The 24,693-nt window shown below is 38.3% G+C and overlaps 1 protein-coding gene across 3 annotated transcripts; it reads left to right on the forward strand.

Moving 5' to 3' along the window:
• The first annotated feature begins 2,032 nt into the window (after positions 1-2,032).
• On the forward strand, positions 2,033-24,621 carry USP8 (ubiquitin specific peptidase 8). Of its 3 annotated transcripts, none has more exons than XM_064456323.1 (20): positions 2,033-2,173; positions 7,770-7,940; positions 8,611-8,755; positions 9,227-9,312; positions 11,883-12,027; positions 12,629-12,686; positions 13,409-13,568; positions 13,843-14,005; positions 15,228-15,372; positions 15,581-15,798; positions 16,913-17,497; positions 18,753-18,842; positions 19,432-19,512; positions 19,910-20,172; positions 20,753-20,965; positions 21,502-21,712; positions 22,049-22,285; positions 22,794-22,936; positions 23,309-23,441; positions 23,670-24,621. In XM_064456323.1, exons 2-20 carry the CDS (start codon positions 7,837-7,839, stop codon positions 23,853-23,855), a joined length of 3,366 nt encoding a protein of 1,121 aa, XP_064312393.1. In that variant the 5' UTR covers positions 2,033-2,173; positions 7,770-7,836; the 3' UTR covers positions 23,856-24,621. The 3 variants fall into 3 exon arrangements, with proteins under 3 accessions (XP_064312393.1, XP_064312394.1, XP_064312395.1); XM_064456324.1 differs by having other exon boundaries at positions 13,424-13,568; XM_064456325.1 differs by lacking the exon at positions 18,753-18,842.
• The last annotated feature ends 72 nt before the right edge of the window (positions 24,622-24,693 follow it).

The following is a 24,693-nucleotide window of genomic DNA, read 5'->3' on the forward strand; positions in this document are numbered from 1 at the left end:
ATGTTAGCTGCAGTGCTACGGAAAAGCAAAACATTCTTTGTTATTGAAAATCTTGTATAGAGGTGAAGAATGCGGTCTGCATCTGGTCCACGCAGATGGTACATGAGTTTTCATTATTATGATCACAACTTCTATCTTCAAAATAATCATGTCTAACGTTGGGGTTTTTTGACAGAATTCACCAGAAGTACGTTTACAAGAGAGACACTTGATGTCTGATGTAGGCAAGTCAAAACACATTTCACACCTGTAAAGTACCTGGATTATTTTAATTTATTTTATGGTGCTTTATAAGATAGTTTATAGGTTTTATTAATGTAATAATCTAATACATTGTATTAAAAAGCATACCGATTTCTACTGTTTAAAATTCTTTTTTTATTTATTCAGTACTGCTACACAGTAACATACATGCTGATAGGAAAATGTGTTTTAACCTAAGGCAACACCACAACATGTTGTAACACAATCAACATGATAGCATGTTTTAACAAGTTCTTGAATATGGTAAAGCTAATTGTACAGGCAAGTCCTCCCCAGTGCCTTTCTATATATGGTTGGGTTTGCCCATACAAGTAAGACCAAATTATTTTATGACGCAATTTCTTTATATAAGGCAAACAGTAAAAGGGACACTCATGAGTCCAGTTTGGAGAGCAGCTAACATGATACTTTATACTATTTGCACACTTAGATCCCAAACCTTGACATCAGTGGACTTACCCCTTCCATCATGTCATAACTTTCTGGCATGACCCATCTTGGCTGAAACAAATGGAGCAGTTCTGAAAAGGGGACTTAGAAGAGCATTGTGTTATTAATATTATTCAGTTCAATGTTAAGCAACTTACTTTGGTATTAACCTCTCTGATTGCACAATGTAGAAGATTTAGAGCTGTACTTGTTTCTCCCAGAATCTTTTACATGTCTGATCACTTCTATGCACTGGAAGATATTGCTTAAGCCTTTCAGGTACCCAATACAAACCAACATTACTGTACCACTACACACTGTGATACAATTAACCCTTCTGGACAATGCATCAGTAGTATTTTGGAAGGCTACATGAAGACAGGCATCTTTCTCATTTTGGCTTCATGACCTCCCAGTTTCCCAAAGTGGCCAAGGAAAACTGCAGTTCACAAGACATTTCTACTGGCAAAATAAAGCAGTAGATTAAAGTATTTTAATTGAATCCCCTACCTTGACACAGATAGGGGACAGACTGGGAGTGTGGCAGGACAGAGCATCTTTCAGTTTGTGTAAGATCTTGATGGCATGGCCTGCCTCCCCGACTGACGGGGAACAGGCTCGGCACCACCCTCTCCCCACCCTTCTCCCATGTTTTACATCCCAGTATGACTACATCAGCATGCAACACACACCCGCCATCCCTGAGATACAATGTTTGTAGTAACACCACAAGCTGCACAGAAAACAGCAAAAAATAAGAGCTGAACTTACAATGTCCCCAGTCAACGCAGTTTTCTCTAGGGAAAAAAAAAAAAAGGGCTATTTTCCTAAAGCGAGGTGTCTCGCCTCCCACGCCAGGTTTCACAGTGCATTGGAAGGGCCAGTTTAGCACCCCGTACAAATGCTGGATGACCCACAAAATGTGCCAGATCTCGAAGCCCGCTTTTAGCGGCTTGGCCTCAGTAACACGAGGAGCCGGGCCAGCGGGGCGCCGGGCCCTCGGGGGTCTGGCAGGGCAAGGCCTAGCGACCTCGGCCCCGAGGGGCGCCCAGGTGGCAGCCACGGCGTGAGGGGGCTGTGGGTGACCCCCACTCCCCGTGAGCCCTCTCCAGGGCGGTGGCGCTGAGCCGCGGTGACCGGCCTCTCCCTTCTCCCCCTCGCACCGCCCCCAAAGCCACCCCCGGCTCCGAGGAGCTCCACGGCTGAGCAGGTCCCCACCCGCGCCCCACGGAGCCCGCGGGACAGTGACTGAGTCGCGGACTCCCTCCCGCCGAGTCCCCCCCGCGGCCCGAGCCCGGCCCCGCGGCCCGGATAGGGCCGCAGAGAGTCCCCGCCCCCGCAGGGGAGCGGAGGCCCGGGAGGGAGGAACGCTGCCGAGTTCCGCCTCAGCAGCCATGGCCGCGTAGCGTCTTCTCGGCGGCCGCGCTCGGAGATGGGCCTGCCCCGGGCCGGCAGGCTGAGGCAGCGAGTCCCCGCGGCGGTAAGTACACGGCCGGGCCCGCCGCGCTAGCCAGAGGCGGCGGCCGGGCCACCGCGGGAGCGAGGCCTGCGGGGCAGGCAGGCTCGCCTCACGCCCTCCTCCGGCCGTGGCGGAGGGGGCGGGCGCCCTTTGGGGGAGCCCCGGGCCCGGCCCTGCCGCGCGTGGTGGGGGGGAGGGGAAGGCGGCCCTCAAGGGGCTGCGGAGGGCGGGGGGAGCCGCGCCGGGCTGCACAGAGAGCAGCGGGGAGAACTAGGCCCGGCCCGGCGAGCAGCCCTCCGCCCCGGTGCCGGCGGTGTGACCTTGGGCAGCCCGCAGTCCCTCCGTCCGCAGTCCGGCCGTGCCGACGCGGGAGCGGCGCCGGGGGAAGCCAGCCCGGAGCCCGAGAGCGGCCGGAGGAGGGTGGCGCGGGCGCGGCGTTTCCCGGTGCGCGCTCCCCCGGCCGGAGCGGGCGAGGCGGCGAGCTGCGGTGTCATGGAGACTGCCACGGCCCCGGCCGGGCCCGCACCCGGCTTCTAACAACCCAGTTGAAAACTCGGAGGCGTTTTCAGCCTTTCTGTCACCTCCCTGGTTTCTTATCACCTATACTGTTTGCGTATGCTTTGCAGATTTTCATTTATCTAAAAAAGTGAAGCTATCTGTGTTCTTACTTAGGCTGAATAACTTCCAAACTTACTGTATAAAATCCAACCTTTTTTTGTTTGTTTGTTTTAAAAAAAGCAACTTTGTAGCATCTTCTCTCCCCATCAGTATCAGTTAAACTTGGATGAGCAAACTGTCAGAAAGGATTTTCTCACTGTGCAAAAAGAGTGGTTCCCAAGCTTGGCAGCACAGGTAGTTTCAGCACGGTACGTGGCCAAAGACAGACCCGCAATGTGTTACTGCCACAATGACAGGTGGCACCCAGCAGCGTGATGAAGGTTTGGGTGCTCTGTGTGAGCATAATGGCCTTGCTGTAAGAAGCCCCAATGGTTATAATCAGCCTATGCACATGAAGTTACAGGACCAAGGCCTGTAGGATTAACAGTACTGGAGCCTGAAAAAAAAAGCTAGAGGGCTCTCAGAGATAAATATGCTGATTGACTGTGTAGTTCAGTCATGTTAAAATACTGTACCTGTAGATTAATACTGGTAATCTTAGCAAAACCAACACTTGTGTACAGAGTACAGACAGTAAAACTTAATTCCAAGAGAACTGAGGAACTTAATGCTCATGAGAAACCCGTTTCTCATTTGCCCAAGTCTTAGAGACAAAAATAAGTAGGTGAATAATACTTCATTACATACTTGAACTAGTGATGCATAGTCGTTAGCACATCAGTTTATTTCAGACTCTGTTAGTGTCTACTGCTTGCAATATAACTGCTTCTGCGCATTGTTCTTGCCCTGGTCATTCCAATGAGAGCTTACTCATATCCTTAGTAAAACAGGGATGATAATTAGATGTTGACAAACCTGTTACAAATAGGTATGTTTCCCTGTCAGTGTAAAGGTATCCATTCTAAGTATTTTAAATGCCCATAAACATCCAAGCATTACTTCCCCTTATGTTTTTGGGATATAAGGCACTTAGAGTGCCTGGTTTTCAGCACTCCCAAGTATTAAAAAGGAGCCTGAGATACTTAGGTAGTACTTAGTACTTAGATACTAAGTACTTAGGTACTTAGGCTGGGGGCAGGACAGATCCAGTTTCAAGTTTGATGTTAATTTTTAAGAAAAAAAGTTGTCAAATCTGAAATAGGTTGTTTCCTCTTCCTCACAGGGTTGACTAATAGCAGACTTAGCTACTATGGCTTCTTCAATCCCTTGTATTCATGGTTTTATAAACCAGTTCTCTTGCTGGGAAAGAAGATATCTCTCTAAGGAAGAGATGTATGGAAGATCCACATATAAAATTGGAAGGGTTCATGGATGCTTCAGTGTTGCCATTGTATTAATATAGTGATTGTAAGTGTGGGACGAAATGGTATGCTTGGCAAAAGTGAGCGTAATCTAGTCAGTACAGCTTGGAGCAGCAAGAGTTTATCCTGATAAATGGACATGATTCTGATAAGTACAGTTCACTGCAGTGCCTGTAGTGGAAACAAATACAGACCTCATACAGAACTTGCAGTAGCTTGCCTATCTCCATGCATTGCACTACTGTATGTTAACTACTCCCAAATGTCTTTGTGTAAGCTACTTTGCTGGAAGAACCATTGAGACCAGGTCAGTTAAGTATTGGATGTCTGCAAAAATTCAGGTTCCAAATCAGCTGGTTAAATATTATATATGAAGGAGCTGATTTGGATTCTGAAATCAGTGTTTTCCCAAAGCCTGTGTAGAGAAGGGAAAAAAAAAAACTTATTCATATGAGTATAAGAGAAAAATCAAGCTACAAGTGCCATAAAATTTAGTAGAAGTTTAAGGAGTTTTAAGAGTTCTTCTGAGCGAAGACTTAGAACAGTCAACTGGCAACTAGTGGTTAGCTTCTAGGTTATGGTAGGGGATTTTTGCTGCATAAAACTCAAAATGTTATAGTTCCATAGTTAAAGTTCTGTATAGAAAAATTAATTAGAAACTGCAGCTGAAATGTCAATTTATGACATATGCTGTATGTAATTCTTCTGTTAAATAGGCTGTTGATAATTTGATATTTTTTTACAAAATATTATTCCTAATCCATGCTTACACATTTTGTTGCACCATATTTTATGAATTATGGTGCTGAGGGATGTCAAAAGAATAATACCTCATTTGTCAGATATTGTGGTTAGTAGCTCATATTTTGGAAAAAGGTGTAGAAATTTCTTCAGATCAGGAAATAAAAGTTCAGTATTGAACTTTTCTGGCAATTTGAAGACCTGCAGTCATAACTTGCAAACCATAGCAGAAAGGCATGGAAAGCCAATTTTTGTTCAGAGCCAAAAACTGGGATTTGGCTTTTATCCACTTCATCTACATTTGTGTAGATGAGGTTCCAGAAGAACTACCCGTATCAAGGTGTGTCAGCAACACTTGAGACTTTACTAGCATCTTTTGCCTTCCATTAAATGGTTCATCTTCCACACAATCTTGGGTTTTTTCCTCATATGCAAATAGGCACAGTAACGTTTTATACATATCTTTTTTTGGATGACACGTTTAGTTACAATATTCTTCAGAACATACCCAAATGCTGCCACTTAAGATTAAGAAAATACTGGTTACATAACAGAGCAAACATTGAAGATATATTTGGAAAGGACTTAGCTTCAAAGAAAAAGCCTATTTACAGTTCCAAGCAAAAAAAAAAAAAAAAAAGCCAGGTAAAGACATGCTCTGATGGTAGGACTAAACAAGCAATGCTAAAATCTTTTGAGTGATGCCTTTCTTTGTAATTCTATGAGGTTGTAAAAAGTATTTCTTTGTTTTAGGGAAAAAAGCTTTTAGATTGCAAAGGTCTGTTATTTTGCGGCAGGGGTGTGAATGTGTTTTGTTTCTACTGAATGCAATTCTTCTGATGAATTTTCTGCCTTGTTTTCAGCACCTAAATATCATCCTGAAAATTACAGTTGAACATACAATACCTTGTATGGGGAAGACAGTGTTTTAAGATGAGTGGGATATGGGATATAATATTAAATTTATGTATTAAAATTAGTATTCAAGGACTTTACTTCCTAGAATTATTTGAAAACCAGTCTCCTAAGATTGTCAAAAATCCTTCCTTAACAACTTTGAAAAGTTGCTATGTATTTGGAAAATGAGCAAGTACAGCATTTGTGTTTAAGCAGTAAGTTACCTAGCTGGATATTGTTTAGTCTGACCTTGGCATGCCAGACCTTAAACTGAAGGCTCATCATTAGACGTGTATCCTATTTTTGCATTTATTTCCAACATGAACTTATCAAAGGTTTGGGTTAAATTAGTGGCTTTATTTGATAATCAGTTCCTAAACCAAGCATAATCAACCTAGTGATACTATATATGCAATGATACTTCAAGGAGTAACAGCTATGTGCAATGGGAAGGGATCACGTTCCCATGTCAGCTTCTCATTCTTGGCTGTGCATGCTGATGGCTCTCCGTGTACAAGGTGTGTAGCATTCCACCTTTTCAGCAAGCTGAATTGGCTCAATAAGAGGTTGGTGAAGTACCACACCAGCATGAGAAAGAGGGAAGGAAATCAGAACTACCTCATTTGGTGGCAGTCAGCTACAGATCAATTCAGTTCTGTGAAACTTCACTCTGAGGTCACTGGCTGATGGTTTTTTGGTCACACTTGTCATGCTGATCATCACCTTGAGAATGGAAGGAAAATGCACTACCTTCATCTCCTGAAGGGCCATGTTTTTCACTACTAGGAAATAATTTATTTGTTGGAATCATTTGAGCATCTTTCTTCTAATTAGTTCCCCTTAATTTCTTTGGTAGCACCTTAATGTATCACCACTTGAGGAAGAGCTAGTTCCTCCCCTGTTACCCCCAAGGGCTAAAATAGCTTACCTTGTATGAGATTCTAAGATTTTTAGTTAGACTATCTGTATGAGACTTAATGGACTGCTCTATGCAGCACATTAGATGAAATGATGTAATAGTCCTTTCTGGCCAAACTCTGCTTAACTATTTCATGGCTACCTGGAGAGCACTTGCAAATGAAAGCAGAAAGACAATGATACCTAGGAGTTTAAGACCTACAGTATATCCAAGAAGTTTTAATTCAACTTTAACAGCAGCAACCTTTCTTTTCTGAGCTTGTCTCTTAATACATTAGAAGTCACATTTCCATGGGTGTAGTGTGCATTTGCAGAGGTTTGTGCTAAGGGGTAGTGATAAAAATAATTACCAGTTACTAATTTCAGAGTACAGAGAAGTCAGCTATTTTTTCATAATATACAACTATAATGCCAGTAACTAAGTTTGCTTGATATGATGATTTTGAACATTCATTTTTTTCTTACTATTTTCTTATTCTTTTGTTAGCAACATATTACTAACATTCTGTATAAATTACCTAGAATGGTTTAAAATAATGCTATCCCTATGGGAGGGTTAATTTATACTGTTAACTGTTCAGCCACTCTGCTTACATCAGTAATACTTAGAACCGGTACAGGAGGACCCTTACAGATAATTAACATTTAAGTATTTGCAGTTTAAGCAGCTGCATTATTATTCTCACTTCTGGCAAAGAAGTTTTCTTTGACTTCTGGAAATACTTTATTCCTTTTATTACAAATAATTACTCAGAATAAGTGAGAGATTTTTGCTTTTTACTTTAAATATATGTATCTTTATGTAAGTAATTCTGTTAATAGTAGTAATCTAGATTAGTATCAGAGAGACAGGTGCATTGATAAGCACTGATGCTGTAGTATTATAACAATATTTTGCCAGATCATAGAGGATCAGATCAGGTACTAGAGCTCCAATTCATTACCTACAATTAAGTTACATTTAGAATTTTTTCAGTATAGCTTAATCTTTACCTGCATAAATTCCAGATTGTTTTATACTAGTGCTAATTTCCATAAAGCAAGATAAATTAGGTAATAACCCCATACAGGTACCTATACCTGTATTAAAAGTCATTGGAATATAATTGGGCTCTCCCTACTTTCCCCCCCTTCCTCCCCAGAAAAATATTGATAGAGACTTCTAAGAAGCTGTACCATCCTAGAAAGGACATAAATAACAACATTAACATGCCTGCTGTGGCATCTGTACCTAAGGAGCTATATCTCTGTACTTCATTGAAAGATCTCAACAAGAAGACAGAAATAAAACCTGAAAAGACAAGTACAAAGAGGTATGTATATTTTAATTGATTTTTGGATTAATATTAGAAGTATTACTTCTAACAGTGGAGCAGGTATCAGAACTGTGTTGTAGATCTAAATTTCCTCAATTATTTGTTAGATATAAAAATCTTTTGATAGTCTTATGTCTAGATCTCTCAACTATCGTATCAGATATGCTTACTGCCTGCAGAACGTAATTTCACATGCTGCCAAAACCTGTCTTGGACAGAGCATGATGACCATGCAAGTTTCGTACTTTGAGAAAAAGGCTACATAAATGCAAATTCTTAAAAATTATAAGTAGTTTAGCAAATGTGTAAATAGAAAATATTTTGGCTCTAGCATTTTTAGACAATAATTTCATTTTGTCATACTATGAATTAGTGTTTTCCTCAGAAAAATATTTTGGGTTTTTTTTTTTAAGGGAAAAGTACTTTTTTCCCCATATCTCAGTATGGCATTTAACTATGGGAGATTTTAAATGAGGCTAGTAAACTAGCAAAGAGAAACATTATTTGGAGGAGCATGATGGTAACTTATATTTAATGAAAGCCTTACAGTAAGATGATAAAAATCAAACAATATATAGGCAGAGGATATGAATACTTAAAATGGCATCTTGTAATTTACTTATCCCCCAACACCTTTTCATTACATGCTGTACTCCTTTCATTTCAGTTATGTGCAGAGCGCCCTCAAGATTTTCAAAGCAGCAGAGGAAAGCAGATTAGACCGAGATGAAGAAAAAGCTTACATCCTGTATATGAAATATGTGACTGTGTATAACTTTATTAAAAAGAGACCTGATTTTAAGCAGCAACAGGTATAAAAGCTTTCTGACTGACCTCTTCTGCACTGGTGGAGGTATTAGAAGTACAGAGTATTATGCTAATGCACATTCAAATTATTACACTGGTATTAAGTAAACCGTCTCACAATGATATTTTTTCCTTCCTATTTTTGACAAGTCTATTGTTAACTGGTTTTAATACACAAAGCATATAAATTGTTAGAGCCGTGCATATTTTTTCAGGAAAAGGTACTCCTGTCATCTTTCCTGCTCAAACTTTTTTGTGCAGGTGCCTTCCCTAGCCTTTATTTATTAGTGCTATAGAACAATTTTACTTAAACTCATGTTTGAGAGGAATATTTTGATCCAGAACAGTTGGTTACCTTTTGATGGTATTAATATCATTATATACCCATTCTCTGCACATTAGCAGCTCTTGATTGCACAAATGTAGGCATTATTAAGCTGTACTACTAATATGTGGGGTAATGCTTGTAATTTTAGGATTATTTTCATTCAATTCTTGGACCTACAAACTTAAAAAAAGCTATTGAAGAAGCTGAAAGACTCTCAGACAGCCTTAAACTCAGGTATGTGAATACAGGTAATAGGTAAGATATTGTTCATTACACCTGAAGCCTGTACATGTGCAATTGCAGATTTTCATGCTATTTAGCAGTAAGGGATTGCACTTGAGTAGACCTTAGATCCCCAAAACTCTTGAGAGCTTAAATTGTTTATCCACAGAAGTCTTACTAGAGATAATTTTCATCATCACATACTCTAACACACCACTGTATATATTGTCTTTTAATTCTTGGTAACTATGATTTGTTGATATTGTCTCCTATTTTTTTAATGACTAATAAAAGAAACCACAAGATATAAACTATATATACATGAGAGATGATCAAGAGCCATTTCCTCCTTACCCTTTGCATCATGAGGTCATCTGAAACCAAATATACCAATGAATGTTCCTAATATTTACATATGTTAAGAAGTCCTCCTAGCATGGATTTAGTTTACACTAACAAAACACATTTTTGATTCTTTAGCTAGCTGCTATACCTTTTCTCCGCCTCTGCCATGTGCAGCATGTATATGGAAATGCAGTTTTGCCAGTGTGTAACTGAGCCATCACTAACAGGCTTTTGGGTAACTCACTCACAGCTGTCAAGTTACATGTCTTTGAGCCATAAGCCATGAAATTGTGTCAGTAAGGAGTTGTCGAATCTATCTTTAAGTGATATTTAGTGCAGTATGTCTTGCTTCCAGCCTTATCTGCTTCGCCCATTCTTAGGGACTACCTTTCTTGCCCCTTTCTCACCCTTTCAACTGTTTCCCTTCAGCTAGGCACATTTCCCTTCCCATGCCACCCCCTCCACCCCCAAGTATTATTTGAAAGCCCCCTTTGAAGTGCTTAATCCATAAATTCAGTTTAAGTGAATAAGGAAGTAAGAGTGTAGTTACATGTATACGAAAAGAGACTTTTCAAAGGTGTCTCATGATGCTATGCATGAAACAATCTTTAAGTTTTCCTTACTTTTAGTTGAGTCTTACAATTCAATAGAGCTACAAATTCACTGTAAGAGTAAACACTGATAATGTTACAGAATAACCAAAATTATTTAGAGACTTATTGTTTAGTAACTTGTGGCTTTTTGTGAAAGGAACAGAGTTTTGAAAGTTAACACAACTAATGACTTTCAACTACTCTGGGCAAAATGTGTATATTTTTAAAGGGAATACAAGTGAAACATGATTCCTGTGTAACTACAGAAGTGGTTTCAGGGAAATTTGTATAATTTCTTCTCCAGGCAGTAGGCCAGCAAATAGTTTAAACATTAATTGTTAACTAGAAGTATAGCTGCTGAAACATCATTTGTATAGGAGCAGGAATACCTACATGAATGACCTATTTGCTTCAAATGTGTAAATATTCCATATTGACTGAACTAAAATCTGAAGTATGCTTTAGTGCCATTAACTCCAAATGAGAACAAAACACTCTGTTCTAACTTACGATGCCTTTGCCAAATCAAGAAGCCTATTTAAAAGATAAATTACAGGCTTGCAACCTTCTTCCTATTAGTGGCCAGTTAGCAGAATAAACTGAGACAGAATTTGATTTAATGACCTAGTTTATTAACACAGTACTCTTGATATGAAATACAGCTGTATTGTCATCATTTTAATCCTGAATAGGCAATATCTGATTAAAATGAGCAATTTCTAATACAGTTCAGTGTTCATGTTTCACTGCTTGGTTCAGTCAAAGCTGTTAGTTCAAAACATTCTTTTTTAATGGATCACTAGTAACCCTTAAGCTTCTCGGTTACATTAAATATAACAGAATACTATCTAACAAGAGATGTAACTGTACAAACCTGCAGTTGGTGATCTAAAAAGCTGTAGTTTGGAGGCCACTGGTTTAGAATACAGAGATTGTCCTTACAATGGCAAAAGGTTGGGATGTTAATTTTAAAGTTTTAAAGCTTTATGAAGAGGACAGCTGCAGGCAGAACCTAGGTCCACCAAAGCTCTCGAGTATATAGGATTCTTGCATTGACTTCACTGTAGCCTCAGTGTTTGAGAGAAACAGCAGGGACACAGGTGGGGACATAACAGTGTTATAAAGTTGGCATCCATCCTGAAGGTGACTGCTGCCATATAGGTACATCTGATCTGACTTTTCAGGAAAAAACTCAGGAATAAGTTAGCTCAGTTATCTGTTATTGTTAGCTCTGTTGCACAACCAAATAAAATACCTGGGATGACTGTTATAATATATTGAAGTTTACCTGTAAGTCACCATACTTACTCTTTCCTCTGCAAAATGAGACCTGTTACATTTAGTGAAACCATAGCTAAGCATAACCCCACATTTAGAGAAAAAAATTAGTTAGCCTTAAGAGCAGTGGCTATGAGATAGGACCAAAAAAAGCATTTAAGAATAAGAAAACCAACCCCAGAGTGGGAGAAATAACATGCAGTCATGGAGGAAAATGGGGTTTGTTGGAAATAGAGATTGACAATACTTCAATTTTTTAAAAACACTTTTTCCTCCTGAAGACTTGATGATTCTGATCTTAATTATCCAAGGCTAGCCACTAATGCAATATTGGGGGAAAAAAAAGACTTTATTTTTTTCCAATAGATATGAGGAAGCTGAAGTTCGGAAAAAACTTGAAGAGAGGGACAGACAAGAGCTGCAGAAAAAACAAGAACCGAAAGATGATGGAAAGAGTTCAGTGAAAAACTCCTCAGAAAGTGCTGTGGATTCCAAAGGAAAAAGCCAAAGGGTAATTGAAGATGTTTACAAAACCTTTAATTCAGTTTAACCATATAGTTTTAATCTAGCATTTGATCTCTACTAGTAGCGATTTCCAGTTCAGAATAATTTTTTAAAAAATTACTCCCCATTACCCTTCTTTGAAAGATGCTGAGTCCTACCAACCTCAGTCTTGCAAAAAGATAGACTAGCTTTTTTGTAAAATCAAATTCTGTTGTATAATAGAGTTAGCTAGTGTAAGAAAACCAAGGTAATGGTAATAAGCTGATTTCATGGATCACATCTCTTCAGGAGAGGGCTGACTTTTCAGCAGTAGCATGGAAAGAAACTCATTTCTCCACAAATGCTTTGTAAGTTTCATCTAGCAGATGATGCTGTCCTAGGTTGAGTCACCTTTTTAACTGGCTTCTTTCTACCAGTTGCAGCAGCAACCTTGGTGTCTTTTTAGTACATCCGTTCAACATATCTTTAGAAAAAACCTTTTTCCTAGGCTTCTTCCTGTGGCTTACAGTCTGACCAATTTCCTTGAAGTTCTATGAGAATCAGTGCCTGTTGGCCACCTTTGTTCCAAGTATTGATATTAAACTAATTTTTTTCCCCTTACAACGCAGATTAATGGTGAGAGGAAGCATTCACTGGAAAGAAGGGATCAGTCTGATAGTCTGAGTGGTAAGAGATGCAAAGTTCACACAAATATGAAAATACCATATACGTATGCACCTATTGCTTAAGCAGTTGCAGTTCTTTTAAGGAGTTATTTCACAGTCAGAGCATTTTAATGAAATTCTAGTGTCCTGCATTTCAGTAACAGCAACTGGGTAATTAAACTCTGTATTGCAGACTTCATCACTTCTCTTTATCTTAGAAAGCTGTACATTTTCAACAGTTTAATAACTAAAGCTGAACTAGCCCTAAAGTAGTCAAAGTAGAAAGAAAAATGCCTCTTCAGCTGATAAGAAAAAAATCTCAGCAAGGCTGAAACATGCCAGCTTTCTCTTATTTAAATGAGAAATTTTTCCTTTCCCCCCCCAGTCTACTGGTTTTTGTCCCTGTAATAAATACATGAAAATGTTCTGTAGAGGAGCATCTGCAGTACGTAGTTTACAAATGCTTGCTTATATAGCGTGATTTAAATGACACCACAAAAAGTTAAAACTCGTTTCACTGAAGTGTTCGGTATTGTCTAATGCAACAGATCAAGTGCCTATCACTACAGTAGTAGGAGCAAAAAGGCCAGGATGTTTATTTCATAGTGTCTCACCTCCATGACTTTGTGGGACTTTGTTCCTTTTCATCTGTTTGCAGTCTTGATTGTACCAGTGAGATGTGATCATAGCTATCTCCATTTATAATGTAGATAATATCTCAATTTATAATGTATAATCTAATAGCTGTTGTATTTCAAGGAGCAATCACAGCTGAGAAACTGTTTGCAATGATGTCGGACAAAACTATTGAATTGATTATAATGGATGCTCGAAGACTGAAAGACTATCAGGAATCCTGTATTCCAAGATCTATCAGTGTCCCAGAAGAAGCTATCAGTCCTGGGTATGAAATAATAATTGATAATGAAATATTTAATTTCATAAGTTTATAAATTGACTAAAAAATATTTTTAAAGTTTATACACTTAGTTTTGATGTCCCAGATGTGTACAAGTGGGTGAGACATCTGGTCAGCTCTGTTCTTGCATGTACTGACTTCAAGCCAGAGCATATTTATTTTATCCAAGTGCATGCACATAAACACAATAGGGATTATATATTGTGGGACAAAGTGTTACTTGTACATTTGTCTTTAAATACATGTCAATACATTTCAGAGTTACTGCGAATTGGATTGAAGCTAGACTCCCAGAGGATTCTAGAGATACATGGAAGAGGAGAGGACACTTTAATTATGTTATACTGCTAGACTGGTCTAGTTCTGCTGAAGACTTAAAGCTAGGAACAACCCTTCAAAGCCTGAAAGATGCACTTTTTAAGGTTGGCAAGTGTTGTTGTATAATAATTCATCTCAATAAATAAGAAAGTCTCAAAGCACCTATAATTACAAAGTATCTGGAAGACTTAATGACACTTTAGGCAAACTTCTTCGTTCAGTTTTCAGAAACTGCTTATTTTGATAGCAGAGGTGTAGTCTGAAGTGTCACATTCCATGCTAGTACTCTAGTAGGGGACAGTATAATTCATTAAACAGGTAAACAGCAGAATGATTCAGCTCCCTGCTCAATAGCTAGCTCATAAACTTGAGTTCCTGGCTGACAGGGTTATTTGGGAAAATACTTAGTACTGTTTGCCAGAAAAATTGTCACACTCTTTCCTGTATTAGCAACTGCAATCCCTTATTCAGGGGCGGCTGGCCACCTGCATAGGCAGGCCAAAGAAGGCTAGCTTCTTTGCAGTCCTATCAGCCAGGCACTTTCTAGAAGGGAGGTGTTTTGTTGAAGGAGATCCCAGAAGTATTTTGAGCATAGTTAACTTTTGTGCATTATTGAAATTAACTCTAAGAGAAACATGAACTGAAATTTGAGCTTCATCAGTGCAAGGAGCTTAGAGTCACTATTGAGTAGATGCTTAACATTTTCAAGTCAGAACTCTGGCTACAGCTGTGTTGTCCTCGCTCTCTATATAGGTGGCTCTTCTGAAAGACTTTACATCTTTCTGTTACCTAAGCATTCAAGACTGGGGTTCAGAGATAGTTCAGGGAGTTCTCCCTGTTTATTGCTTTACAGAATATTCTCTGAACCCTTGTGCTTTGTTCATGTTCTAATACTGAGGACCTTGGGAGGAGGCCAGTCTGGAGCCTGAACTCTCAAGGGTTTTTCAGAAAGTTAATGTTACACTTTCTAAAGCCAATGCCCCAGTCACTCAATAAACTTAGCAGATAAACTGAAGCAAATATTGTAATAAAAATATTTTTCTGCATGGAGGATTGTTATCTGAAGTAGTAGTAAGTGGTTCTTTCTGTGGAAGTATTCAGACCGTGCTATAGGTAGAACCAAGAACCTTACTGTGTTGGGCATTCTCCAAACAGAAAGAGGATCCCTGTTCCCCAAAGTTTCTGCACCTGTTTCAGTCTTATTTAAAAGTCTCAGAAATAACCTGTTTCATAATGTAATGACTAGACACAGAAATTTCAACAATGCAGTTAAGATGTAAAAGTTTCTCTTTTATTTTTAAATAATTTCAAACTTTTTTCTTATAGTGGGAAAGCAAAACTATACTGCAGAATGAACCTTTAGTTCTAGAAGGAGGTTACGAAAATTGGCTCCTTTGTTTTCCCCAGTACACAACAAATGCCAAAGTAACTCCACCCCAGCATAGCAGGAGTGAAGCAGTGACTGTTTCTTGTAAGTATAAAGGATGACACACACACCCCCCAACCCCCCTGTGTTTATAATTACTGGCTGTATCTTTAATTCATCCAAACGTGTTTGGGATAGCTTCATTCTATGCTGGACCTTATATCTAAAGTTTGGGGTCCGGTGGAAGGTGGGGGTTATTTTGCTTTTGTGTTTAAGAGCTGTCTTATGCTTCCCTCTTCTCTCCCTCCTAAAGTGGATTTTACATATCCATCTCTGGAAGAGCCAGCTCCTGTTCCACCTGTTGCTATAAAGCCATCTTCAACAGAAGTGATCGAAAATGAAGCAACAGAAGATGATTTAGAAGAGAGGCTAAAATCACTTAACAGACCAAACGTACAGGATGTTGCTGTTCCAAAATCTGACAGTTCATTTGTAGTTAATCCAGTATCAATTACAAGAAGTATCCCTGAGGTAGGCTATGTTTCTTTTTTCAGAGTTAGTATATGGTTAATCTACTAGAGACCCACCACATACAGAAGCCTAAATCCACAAACATACTCACTATTTAAGGCTTGTATGCAAGGGTACTGGTACAGAGACTATTGGTGGCCTCTGAAGCCATCATAACTAATCTACAGAACTTTATGAAACTGAATATATTGAATATAATTGCAAGACTAATTAATATTTTGATATAAGCACCTGAGAAATTGAAGGTCAGCAATTGATCATTGATTCAGAAAATCTATAAGCAAACTTTTCTACTCAAAACACATATATGATGAAATATAGGGAGGGTAGTTAGGCTGTGGCTTACCTTTGCTATTCCAAAGCTCTGTTTTCCAGCAACTTACCTTCCATCAAATCATAGAACATTTAAGTGGCTTGTCAATCTTGGCTCAGTAGTGAAAAAAAAATAATTTGTTTTTCCCTTTCATGGGTATAAAGCTTTCTAGATATACCTTTGTAGAATCCTTACACTAAAATAGCATTTTCCTTAGGAGACAAGGCTAAGTAAAACCCTTCACTTCCACCCTTCTAGATATGGCCTTTAATACATATTTTAGCCAAGGGACCCTAAATGGTAAAAATAGGCCTTGTTTCTGTTCTTTCCTATAGTAGATTAGCTTTTATTTCTTCAGAACCCCCACTTCAGTATCAAAACCAACCTGGTCTCCTAGGTTTGAGCATAAGCCATTCTTAAATACCTCCTCCCATCAAGCAGTTCTGCCTTAATCACATGCTCTGTCATATGATTGAAAGAGTAAAGCCCAGATTAGGCTGCCTGATTGCCCTAAAACGTTCACCTTTGAAAGCTTGAAAATAGAGAGTTGTAGTAATCAGCACTTAATGCTGTTCTTATGGTTCTGTAGAGCTTGTTGATTCTTATCTCACACCTGGAAGTTAAGTGAATACCTACTTTTACTAACAGGCAATTTGAATTACCAGCTATAATGAAATTGAAAGTTCACTCTGTCTGGCAGGAATATTGTCTTTATTCTCTTGTAAATCTAATTTAGAAAAAGCTTAGCTATCAGAGCAGTAATAGCTGTAGTGACTTGTTGTTCTACACTTTGTGTTACAGGTTGATCGTTCTAAAAAGCCTTCACTAAAAATCCCTGATGATAACAGAACAAAATCTGAAAGTACAGTCAGTGACGGCCAGCCTGTTGAGAATGGACGAATAGTTCCAGACCGGTCCACAAAGCCATTATGTGATGCAAAGAGCATTCTGACAGAAGAAGAAAAAAGTCGTGTGCATGCAGAAACTGCTGCTCTGCTAGAGAAAAACAGACGGGAAAAAGAACTTCGTGAGAGGCAACAAGAAGAACAGAAAGAGAGACTCAAGCGAGAAAAAGAAGAACAAGAACAAAAAGCAAAAGAAGAACAGAAAGAAAAGGAACACAAAGAAAAACTACAGCAATCTAAAGATGACAGAGGACAGGAGAGGGCTGAAGAAATAAAAAGAGAACAGGAGGAAAAGGAACAAGAAAGAGCACGCAAAGAAGCAAAAAGGCAAAATAAAAATGAACTAGAAAGCACTGGTGCAAAAAGGATTGAGATGGACAAAATATCTACGGAAGAAAGAGAAAAGGGAACTCGAACGCCAGAAATGCAGAGGCGGGCACTGGGTGATGCATCTCAGACGTTTGTAACTGTTTCAGGCAAGGTTAGTGAAAAAGAGATTGTCACCAAATGTGGACTAATTATTCAGGATAATTTCTGAATGCATACTCTAGTATAACCTAGAAATTTTAAATATATCATTGGATTTTTATTTAGGCCATTTTTACATAAATGTAGAGGAGAAAGTTAAAACCAAGGCACAAATAGATTTTTGGGGTGGTTTTTTTTGCAAGACAGCCTTGATTCTTGCTTGTAGGCGACAGCATGGAATCCCTGTAGGATAATAAAACTTCCACTGACATGGAGCTAGAAGTGATGGTTCATAGGCTGCAATCCTCTGTTTCAAAAATAGAGGCATGGTGTATATTATACTGTTGTAACACATGGTAGGGACAGAATTATATTATCATAACAAACTCATTAGTGCCCCCAGCTGCATAAATGTTGATATAACAGGATTTTGTTGACTGGCATAGGAAGCAAAGCAATACCCTAATCTAGTATTTTTGCTGAGAACAGTCCAGTTCTAACTCTCTATGAAGGTGTCACAGTTCCTTCTTTCTTCATATTCTTGAAAAAAATTGCAAATTTTCTGAGAGTATAAAAATAATCTGACCATGAAACAGGAGCCATTTGCAAAGCTGAGTTAAACAGAACAGATGTCTTTAAAACCATTTCTTAAGAACATGCATTAGGATATTTTTATCTGCCTTTGCAACTGCAGTTGTTTTTTGACCAAACTTTGATGCTTGTGTAATGCAGATGCACAAGAAGGCCAAAATAAATCTTCCTGGGCAACCTTGGCATATCATTCTTGAGTGTTTGTTTGACTGACAGAACAACTTCACATAATCCCAAAATGGCTGGCCATGATATAATAAATTAGTAATGTTGGCTTCACAGTTCCTTTTTCATGGAGAGGCTTTGTCACAGTGAGAAGTAAAAGGGGAAGAAGTCTTTAATTTAAAAAAAAAATCTAAAACCCACAGCTTTTCGGGGGGGAAAGTAGTGTAGATGGAACGTCTGTGCTTTATTTCTAAGCTCTTGAAACTACATAACACTGTTGTACATCATACAACGTTCAGCTACGAAGGCTATTCTAGCAAATTGCCTATAGTATAGACTAGGAAGAATAAAAACGACGTGTAGATACTTGCTCTAACCACTTCTTTGTGCCACATGCATTTAATGACCAAAAAAAGAGAATATAACTCTGCTTTTCCACTGTTTTGCTTTATCAGCATTCTTTACTGATATCCCAGATGAAAACTGAAAGGCTTCTCTAAAATCTTTTACAGCAAACTGGGGTTAAAGGACAACCAGACAGTGGAGCTCAAAAGCCAGGACCCCTTAGAGAGGATTCTGAACAAGATACTGAAAGACTTAAAGTAAATACAATGTGTTGTATGTAGCCAAACCCAATCGAGTACAGCTGCTTTATGGTTATTATATTATGTTAAATTCTACCTCATTTCAATTTTTAAAGTCATCTTAAGAAAAGAATATACCATGTTTACACCTGTTTCCTTTCATTCATTCATCATATTCATCTGGACAAAATATTTGAAGCTTTCACTAGAAATCTTCATATGTTTTTGATGGCATTAACAAGCATTCCACACTTGTTCGTCATCTCACGCATACTCTTTTGCATACTGCTTTGAAAGAGAGAAAAGATCATCCATATGTGTTTAACAGAAGCACGTGTTCCTAATAAGGTAGCTTCTTTAGGGAAAAAATTGAATATTCAGACTTCTGTGAGACTGAATTGTCCTTTTTCCTGGAGTGTCTCAATAAATGGGTTTTGTTTAGATTGAGTGATACAAAATAGTAGTACTATATTACCATTACAATAATCAAGGATTTCTGATTTAACTGTTTTGCATTAAATCATGTAACTATATAGGGAAAGTCAGAGACAGCTTGCTGCTCTGCATAAGTAACTATACATACCTTACATTTCCATTTATTTATTAGTCTCAGCGGGAGCCATTAATGAGAGCGCGAAGTGAAGAAATGGGAAGGATAATACCAGGACTGCCTGCAGGTTGGGCAAAGGTAACTTTCTATTCTGATGTTATAACTGAGCTGCCTTGTGCAGTTTTGAACTGCATTTCAGTTGTGTCTTTCTTCTAAGTTAGATCATCCAATTCCCCACCCCCTGCCTTCAACTTCCACACAGTTATTTTCTGAATTTTAACATTATTTGTAGTGAAACTAGGAGAGCTCATCTGCTGTTTCTGGTACTAAGCAGTTGCTGTTTAATATGCATTTTGGTGAAAGTGGTGCCTTCCAGTAAATTAAATCCATTAAGTGTTGAGGCCAGTCACAACTGTTAATGTCTCAATGCTTGAAAAAACTCATGCGGTGTTCCTACAGTAGTTTAAAAATAGGTAAGTAAGTTAATGATGGATTTTTTACTTGGTTTTGAAACAATTTGTTTTTTTTCCCCAAGTTTCTGGATCCAATCACTGGAACCTTTCGTTACTATCACTCGCCAACAAATACTGTTCATATGTATCCACCAGAAATGGCTCCTTCATCCACTCCTCCATCAACCCCTCCAACTCATAAACCCAAGCCACAGGTCACTGTTGAACGAGAGAGAGAACACTCCAAACTGAAGCGCTCCTACTCTTCCCCAGATATAACCCAAGCCATTCAGGAGGAAGAGAAGAAAAGAATTCCTGTAACTCCTGCAGTCAATCGTGACAATAAGTATGTTCAATAAGTTATACTGCAACTCATCCAGTATGAGCGCATATAGGACTTTCTTTCTGTTTAACCTACTGAAATTCATTAATATTTTTCTGGGTAGGTTTGAAAGGATGCAAGAGTGATAGACCTAAATTTCATACATAAAAGTTCAATGTATAGGACAGTTATCTTATGAGAATTAATTGTTATGTATTAGCATGAATTTCAGCGGTCACAATGTAACTGGACAATAGTTGCTTTTGAAATGGTGGCATTTGTGTTAAGATATTAAATGCCAGTCTTCTGACAGCTTGTGAAATGCAGAGTTTTCAGTTTTTAGACTGGGTTAAATGAACAGCTAATTCTTCACCTGTGAATTTAAAAAAAACAAACAACCTAACAACTGATAGAGCCTATAACTCAGCATCATTATAGGCCAGTGTATATGGCTTTCTCCCTATTATGTGTACCTTAAATGATGGCATTTGGTGACATCTTGTGCCAGGATATTTCATTCCATGTGAGGGAGGGTGGTTCTGTTGGCTTATGTGCACGGCCTTCTCAAGTCTGAGATTCCTAAAAAATTATTTCTTCCTTACAGGCCACCCTGTTACACTAAAGCAGAAATTTCAAGACTCTCTGCATCACAAATTCGGAATCTTAATCCTGTATTTGGGGGATCGGGACCAGCTCTAACAGGGCTTCGTAATCTAGGGAACACTTGCTATATGAATTCCATATTACAGTGTCTGTGCAATGCACCTCACCTGGCTGATTATTTTAACAGAAACTTGTATCAAGATGATATTAACAGGTAACAAACAATCTCTTACTCTCATCCTTTAATTTATAATTGAAGGAAAAAAACCCTGCCTTTACCATTGCTAATTAAAAAAAAATAACTTAGTGGGGTTAAGCGGGCTGGGGTGGGGTGTTTGTTTTTTTTTTTCAGTAGGAGACAAATGCTGACTTCTAAATATCTTGACATTTTCAAAATTTGTGTGTGTGACAAAATAGGTTTTACTGGACAGTCTTAATTAAAATGTGCTTACCACATTCTTAAATGTACGTGTACTAGAGTCTCCTAAAACTGACAGAATATTTAAACAGGAGTTTACAAATCAAGCTGGAAACAACTGTACCTTCCCTCAGCCCAGTCTTGAATATAGAACCAAATTACAGTGCCAAAGCAGGCAAAAATTTTAACTCAGTCTAACAGACAGGGTTTTTTTAATCTCAAGAAATTACTTTGAAACTGGGATAATGTCTGGAATTAATAACAATGTTTAAAAAAAAGTTATTTGGATGGCTCACTATATTTTTTTTTTGTTGGTCTGTTTAATTGTATAGGTCAAATTTCTTGGGGCATAAAGGTGAAGTGGCTGAAGAGTTTGGTGTAATAATGAAAGCTTTATGGACAGGACAGTATAAATACATCAGTCCAAAAGACTTCAAAATTACAGTTGGGAAGATTAACGACCAATTTGCAGGGTATAGCCAGCAGGACTCCCAAGAACTGCTTCTCTTTCTAATGGATGGCTTGCATGAAGACCTAAATAAAGTAAGCAATGCACTTGTAACAAATTATACATCTGTCAGATGATCAAGAGAAATAAATTTTTAAAAGACCCTCTTGTTTCATAAGAAGGTTGCATTACTGGAACCTTGTACAGAAGGAAATGCGAGTATTCAGAATTAGAGTAGGAATTTATTTTGGAACAGTATAAGGTTCTGAAGGGAGTAATGGAAGAAGCCTAACTAGATAAGAAATGGATGGCTACACTGACATGTTTAAATATTCTTGCAAATATTCAGTAGTATGGTTGCCTATAGATTAGCCTTTCTATTTTTATATATGTTAATGTATGGCTGTGGTATTTAAACTTCTGTTATCCAGGCTGACAACAGGAAAAGATACAAGGAAGAAAACAATGATCATCTGGATGACTTCAGAGCAGCAGAACTGGCCTGGCACAAACACAAACAGCTCAATGAATCCATTATTGTGGCACTCTTCCAAGGCCAGTTCAAATCTACAGTGCAGTGTCTTACATGTCACAAGAAGTCTCGGACCTTTGAGGCTTTCATGTATTTGTCGTTACCGCTTGCATCCACTAGTAAATGTACGCTGCAGGTACGCTGGCTCTAGAGAGAAACAGTTCTTGGCATAAAAACACTCCTCTGTGGCTTCATTATGTTTCTTCTCTCAGCCTCTTGTTGAAGGGGTTGGTCAGTATTTCAGCTTATTCTAACCTGAAATATGAACACGTCTGAGTCTTATTTTAAAATTCTTCTAAAGTTTAAAAAAATAGGTCATTCCTTAAAGGTTTCAAAATACAAGCAGGATGGGAATACATAAGCTGCAGTAGCAGAAAAGACGTGTATAGTATTTGATTTTGTAGGTGATGGTAGAAATCTTTTGTGTTTTTAAACAAAATATTGTATGTATGTTTTGAAGGACTTGCAGCTAATATACACAGTAAAATTTACTTCCACACATGGATTTAACTCACTTTTCCTCATCTTTGTGAAACATTGCACACAGATAATTGATGCAGTTTAACAACCAAATAGGAAACATATTTTTGCTACACCTCCATAAACACCTGACCTTCCCAATCTGTGTTTGTATTTTGTTTTAGGAATGCCTTAGGTTGTTCTCTAAAGAGGAAAAGCTCACTGATAACAATAGATTTTACTGTAGCCATTGCAAAACTCGGAGGGATTCTTTGAAAAAAATAGAAATTTGGAAATTACCACCTGTTCTTCTTGTGCACTTGAAACGGTAAGAGAAATGGTGATCGGTGAAAATTAATTAGGGTGAAGTGACCAGGCTTTGGTGGAGGCTGATTGTTCCAGTGCAATAGCTAACCATTTGTAATTGGAGAAAGTCCTGAATGTATTTCTGGTTGTAATGTTGCAAGAATTCTGTTTTCATCTGATGCCTCTTTTATGGGGCTGTAGTTCATGAAGCACCTTTACAAGTAATCTCTTTTCATTTGTTCTAAGAAACACATGTGCAAACATTAATAGAATTGCGGGTCAAATGCTTTAGTTGAGATCATGTCCTGGTTAAAAACAGAGAAAACAAACATGCTTAATATTCTTAAATAGCGTGTGAACAACCTGTAACTTTTAATACATTTTAATTCTCTAGATTTTCCTATGATGGAAGATGGAAGCAAAAACTTCAAACTTCTGTAGATTTCCCATTGGAAACTCTTGACCTTTCACAGTATGTTATTGGTCCAAAGAATAACTTGAAGAGATATAATCTGTTTTCAGTATCAGTAAGTAACTGTGTCACATCTCAAAGTTCAGCTGGTCTTTATGCTGGGACTTGGGCTAGCCCATGCGATTCATCTCTGTTTCCAGGCTGCTTACTTGGTTACAGATTAAGTTGTTATTCTAAAAAGAATGATTGGTATTTAGTAAAAATCTCACATTCTAGTTTATTTCCCTAACCAGGGAGTAAATGGCGGCTTTCGAGGCCATTAATTCTTTTCTTATGTTTACAGAATCATTATGGCGGGTTGGATGGAGGGCACTATACAGCCTACTGCAAAAATGCTTCAAAACAGCGCTGGTTTAAGTTTGATGACCATGAAGTATCTGAGATCTCAGCGTCATCGGTGAAATCTTCAGCTGCATACATTCTCTTTTACACATCTTACGAACAGCGAGCAGTGGACATGGCCACGTAAAGTAGTGTGGGTTAAGGAAACTGGTTTTCTTTTTATAAGAGCAATGTAGGTATGGGAACGCATATAAATATGCAAAACTATGACAAACATAGTCACTTACAGCTACGAGGATGGTTGCAGCAGCTTTTCTGCAAGCAGACTCTTTCTGGTCGGTACACTAGTGCTTAAAAATCAGAAGACTGATTAATAATGCTTGTGGTAATACTGCCATCTGTGAAACCGTTTAAAAAGCATACTTGCATTACCATTTATTTAAAAGACAACTATATTTTTAGTCTGCTCCAAAATTAAATTCTAGCTTAGTCATCTGAAATCTATTAACAAGTAGTTTAGAATGTCTTAAAATCCCAAGGCATATCTTGTTTTTTTTTTTTCTTTCACTGTTATGGCCTTTTCACATTTCTAACCTTAAGCTTGATTCTACTGTGAATACTCTAGAATGATGTAAACAGTTAGGAATGTAAGTGTACATATTGATTGCATACTTGCACATTGGAACTATGTATATAAAAGATGTTGTCCTTTTTGTGAGAATCTCTAAAACTCAGAGGATTGCGTTTATTTGCCAGCTCTAAGTAACTGCAACACTACTTTAAAAAGCAGAGCTGTATTTTTTTCTGTTAGCTTTTGTCAATATTTGTGCACTTCAGAGTTACTCTAAACAAACAAGATTTTCCTTTTTAATTTTTTAATATAAATTTTCATGTACACATGCATTAAAAATCTTAATGAAGAAATGATTTAAAAATATATCCTGTTAAATGTATGTTTCAGTTTGGTGTTTTCATTCTCAACTAGTTGTGTAATGGTCAGGAGCCTACATAATGACAGTGTGAAC

This window comes from Phalacrocorax carbo, chromosome 7 (assembly GCF_963921805.1).
Source record: "Phalacrocorax carbo chromosome 7, bPhaCar2.1, whole genome shotgun sequence".
NCBI lineage: Eukaryota > Metazoa > Chordata > Aves > Suliformes > Phalacrocoracidae > Phalacrocorax > Phalacrocorax carbo.

Coding starts and splice junctions, on each gene's coding strand:
- USP8 (XM_064456323.1), top strand. CDS start 7,837: ATGCCTGCTGTGGCATCTGTACCTAAGGAGCTATATCTCTGTACTTCA. Junction 7,941..8,610: donor GAAAAGACAAGTACAAAGAG/GTATGTATATTT, acceptor CTTTCATTTCAG/TTATGTGCAGAGCGCCCTCA. Junction 9,313..11,882: donor TCAGACAGCCTTAAACTCAG/GTATGTGAATAC, acceptor TTTTTCCAATAG/ATATGAGGAAGCTGAAGTTC.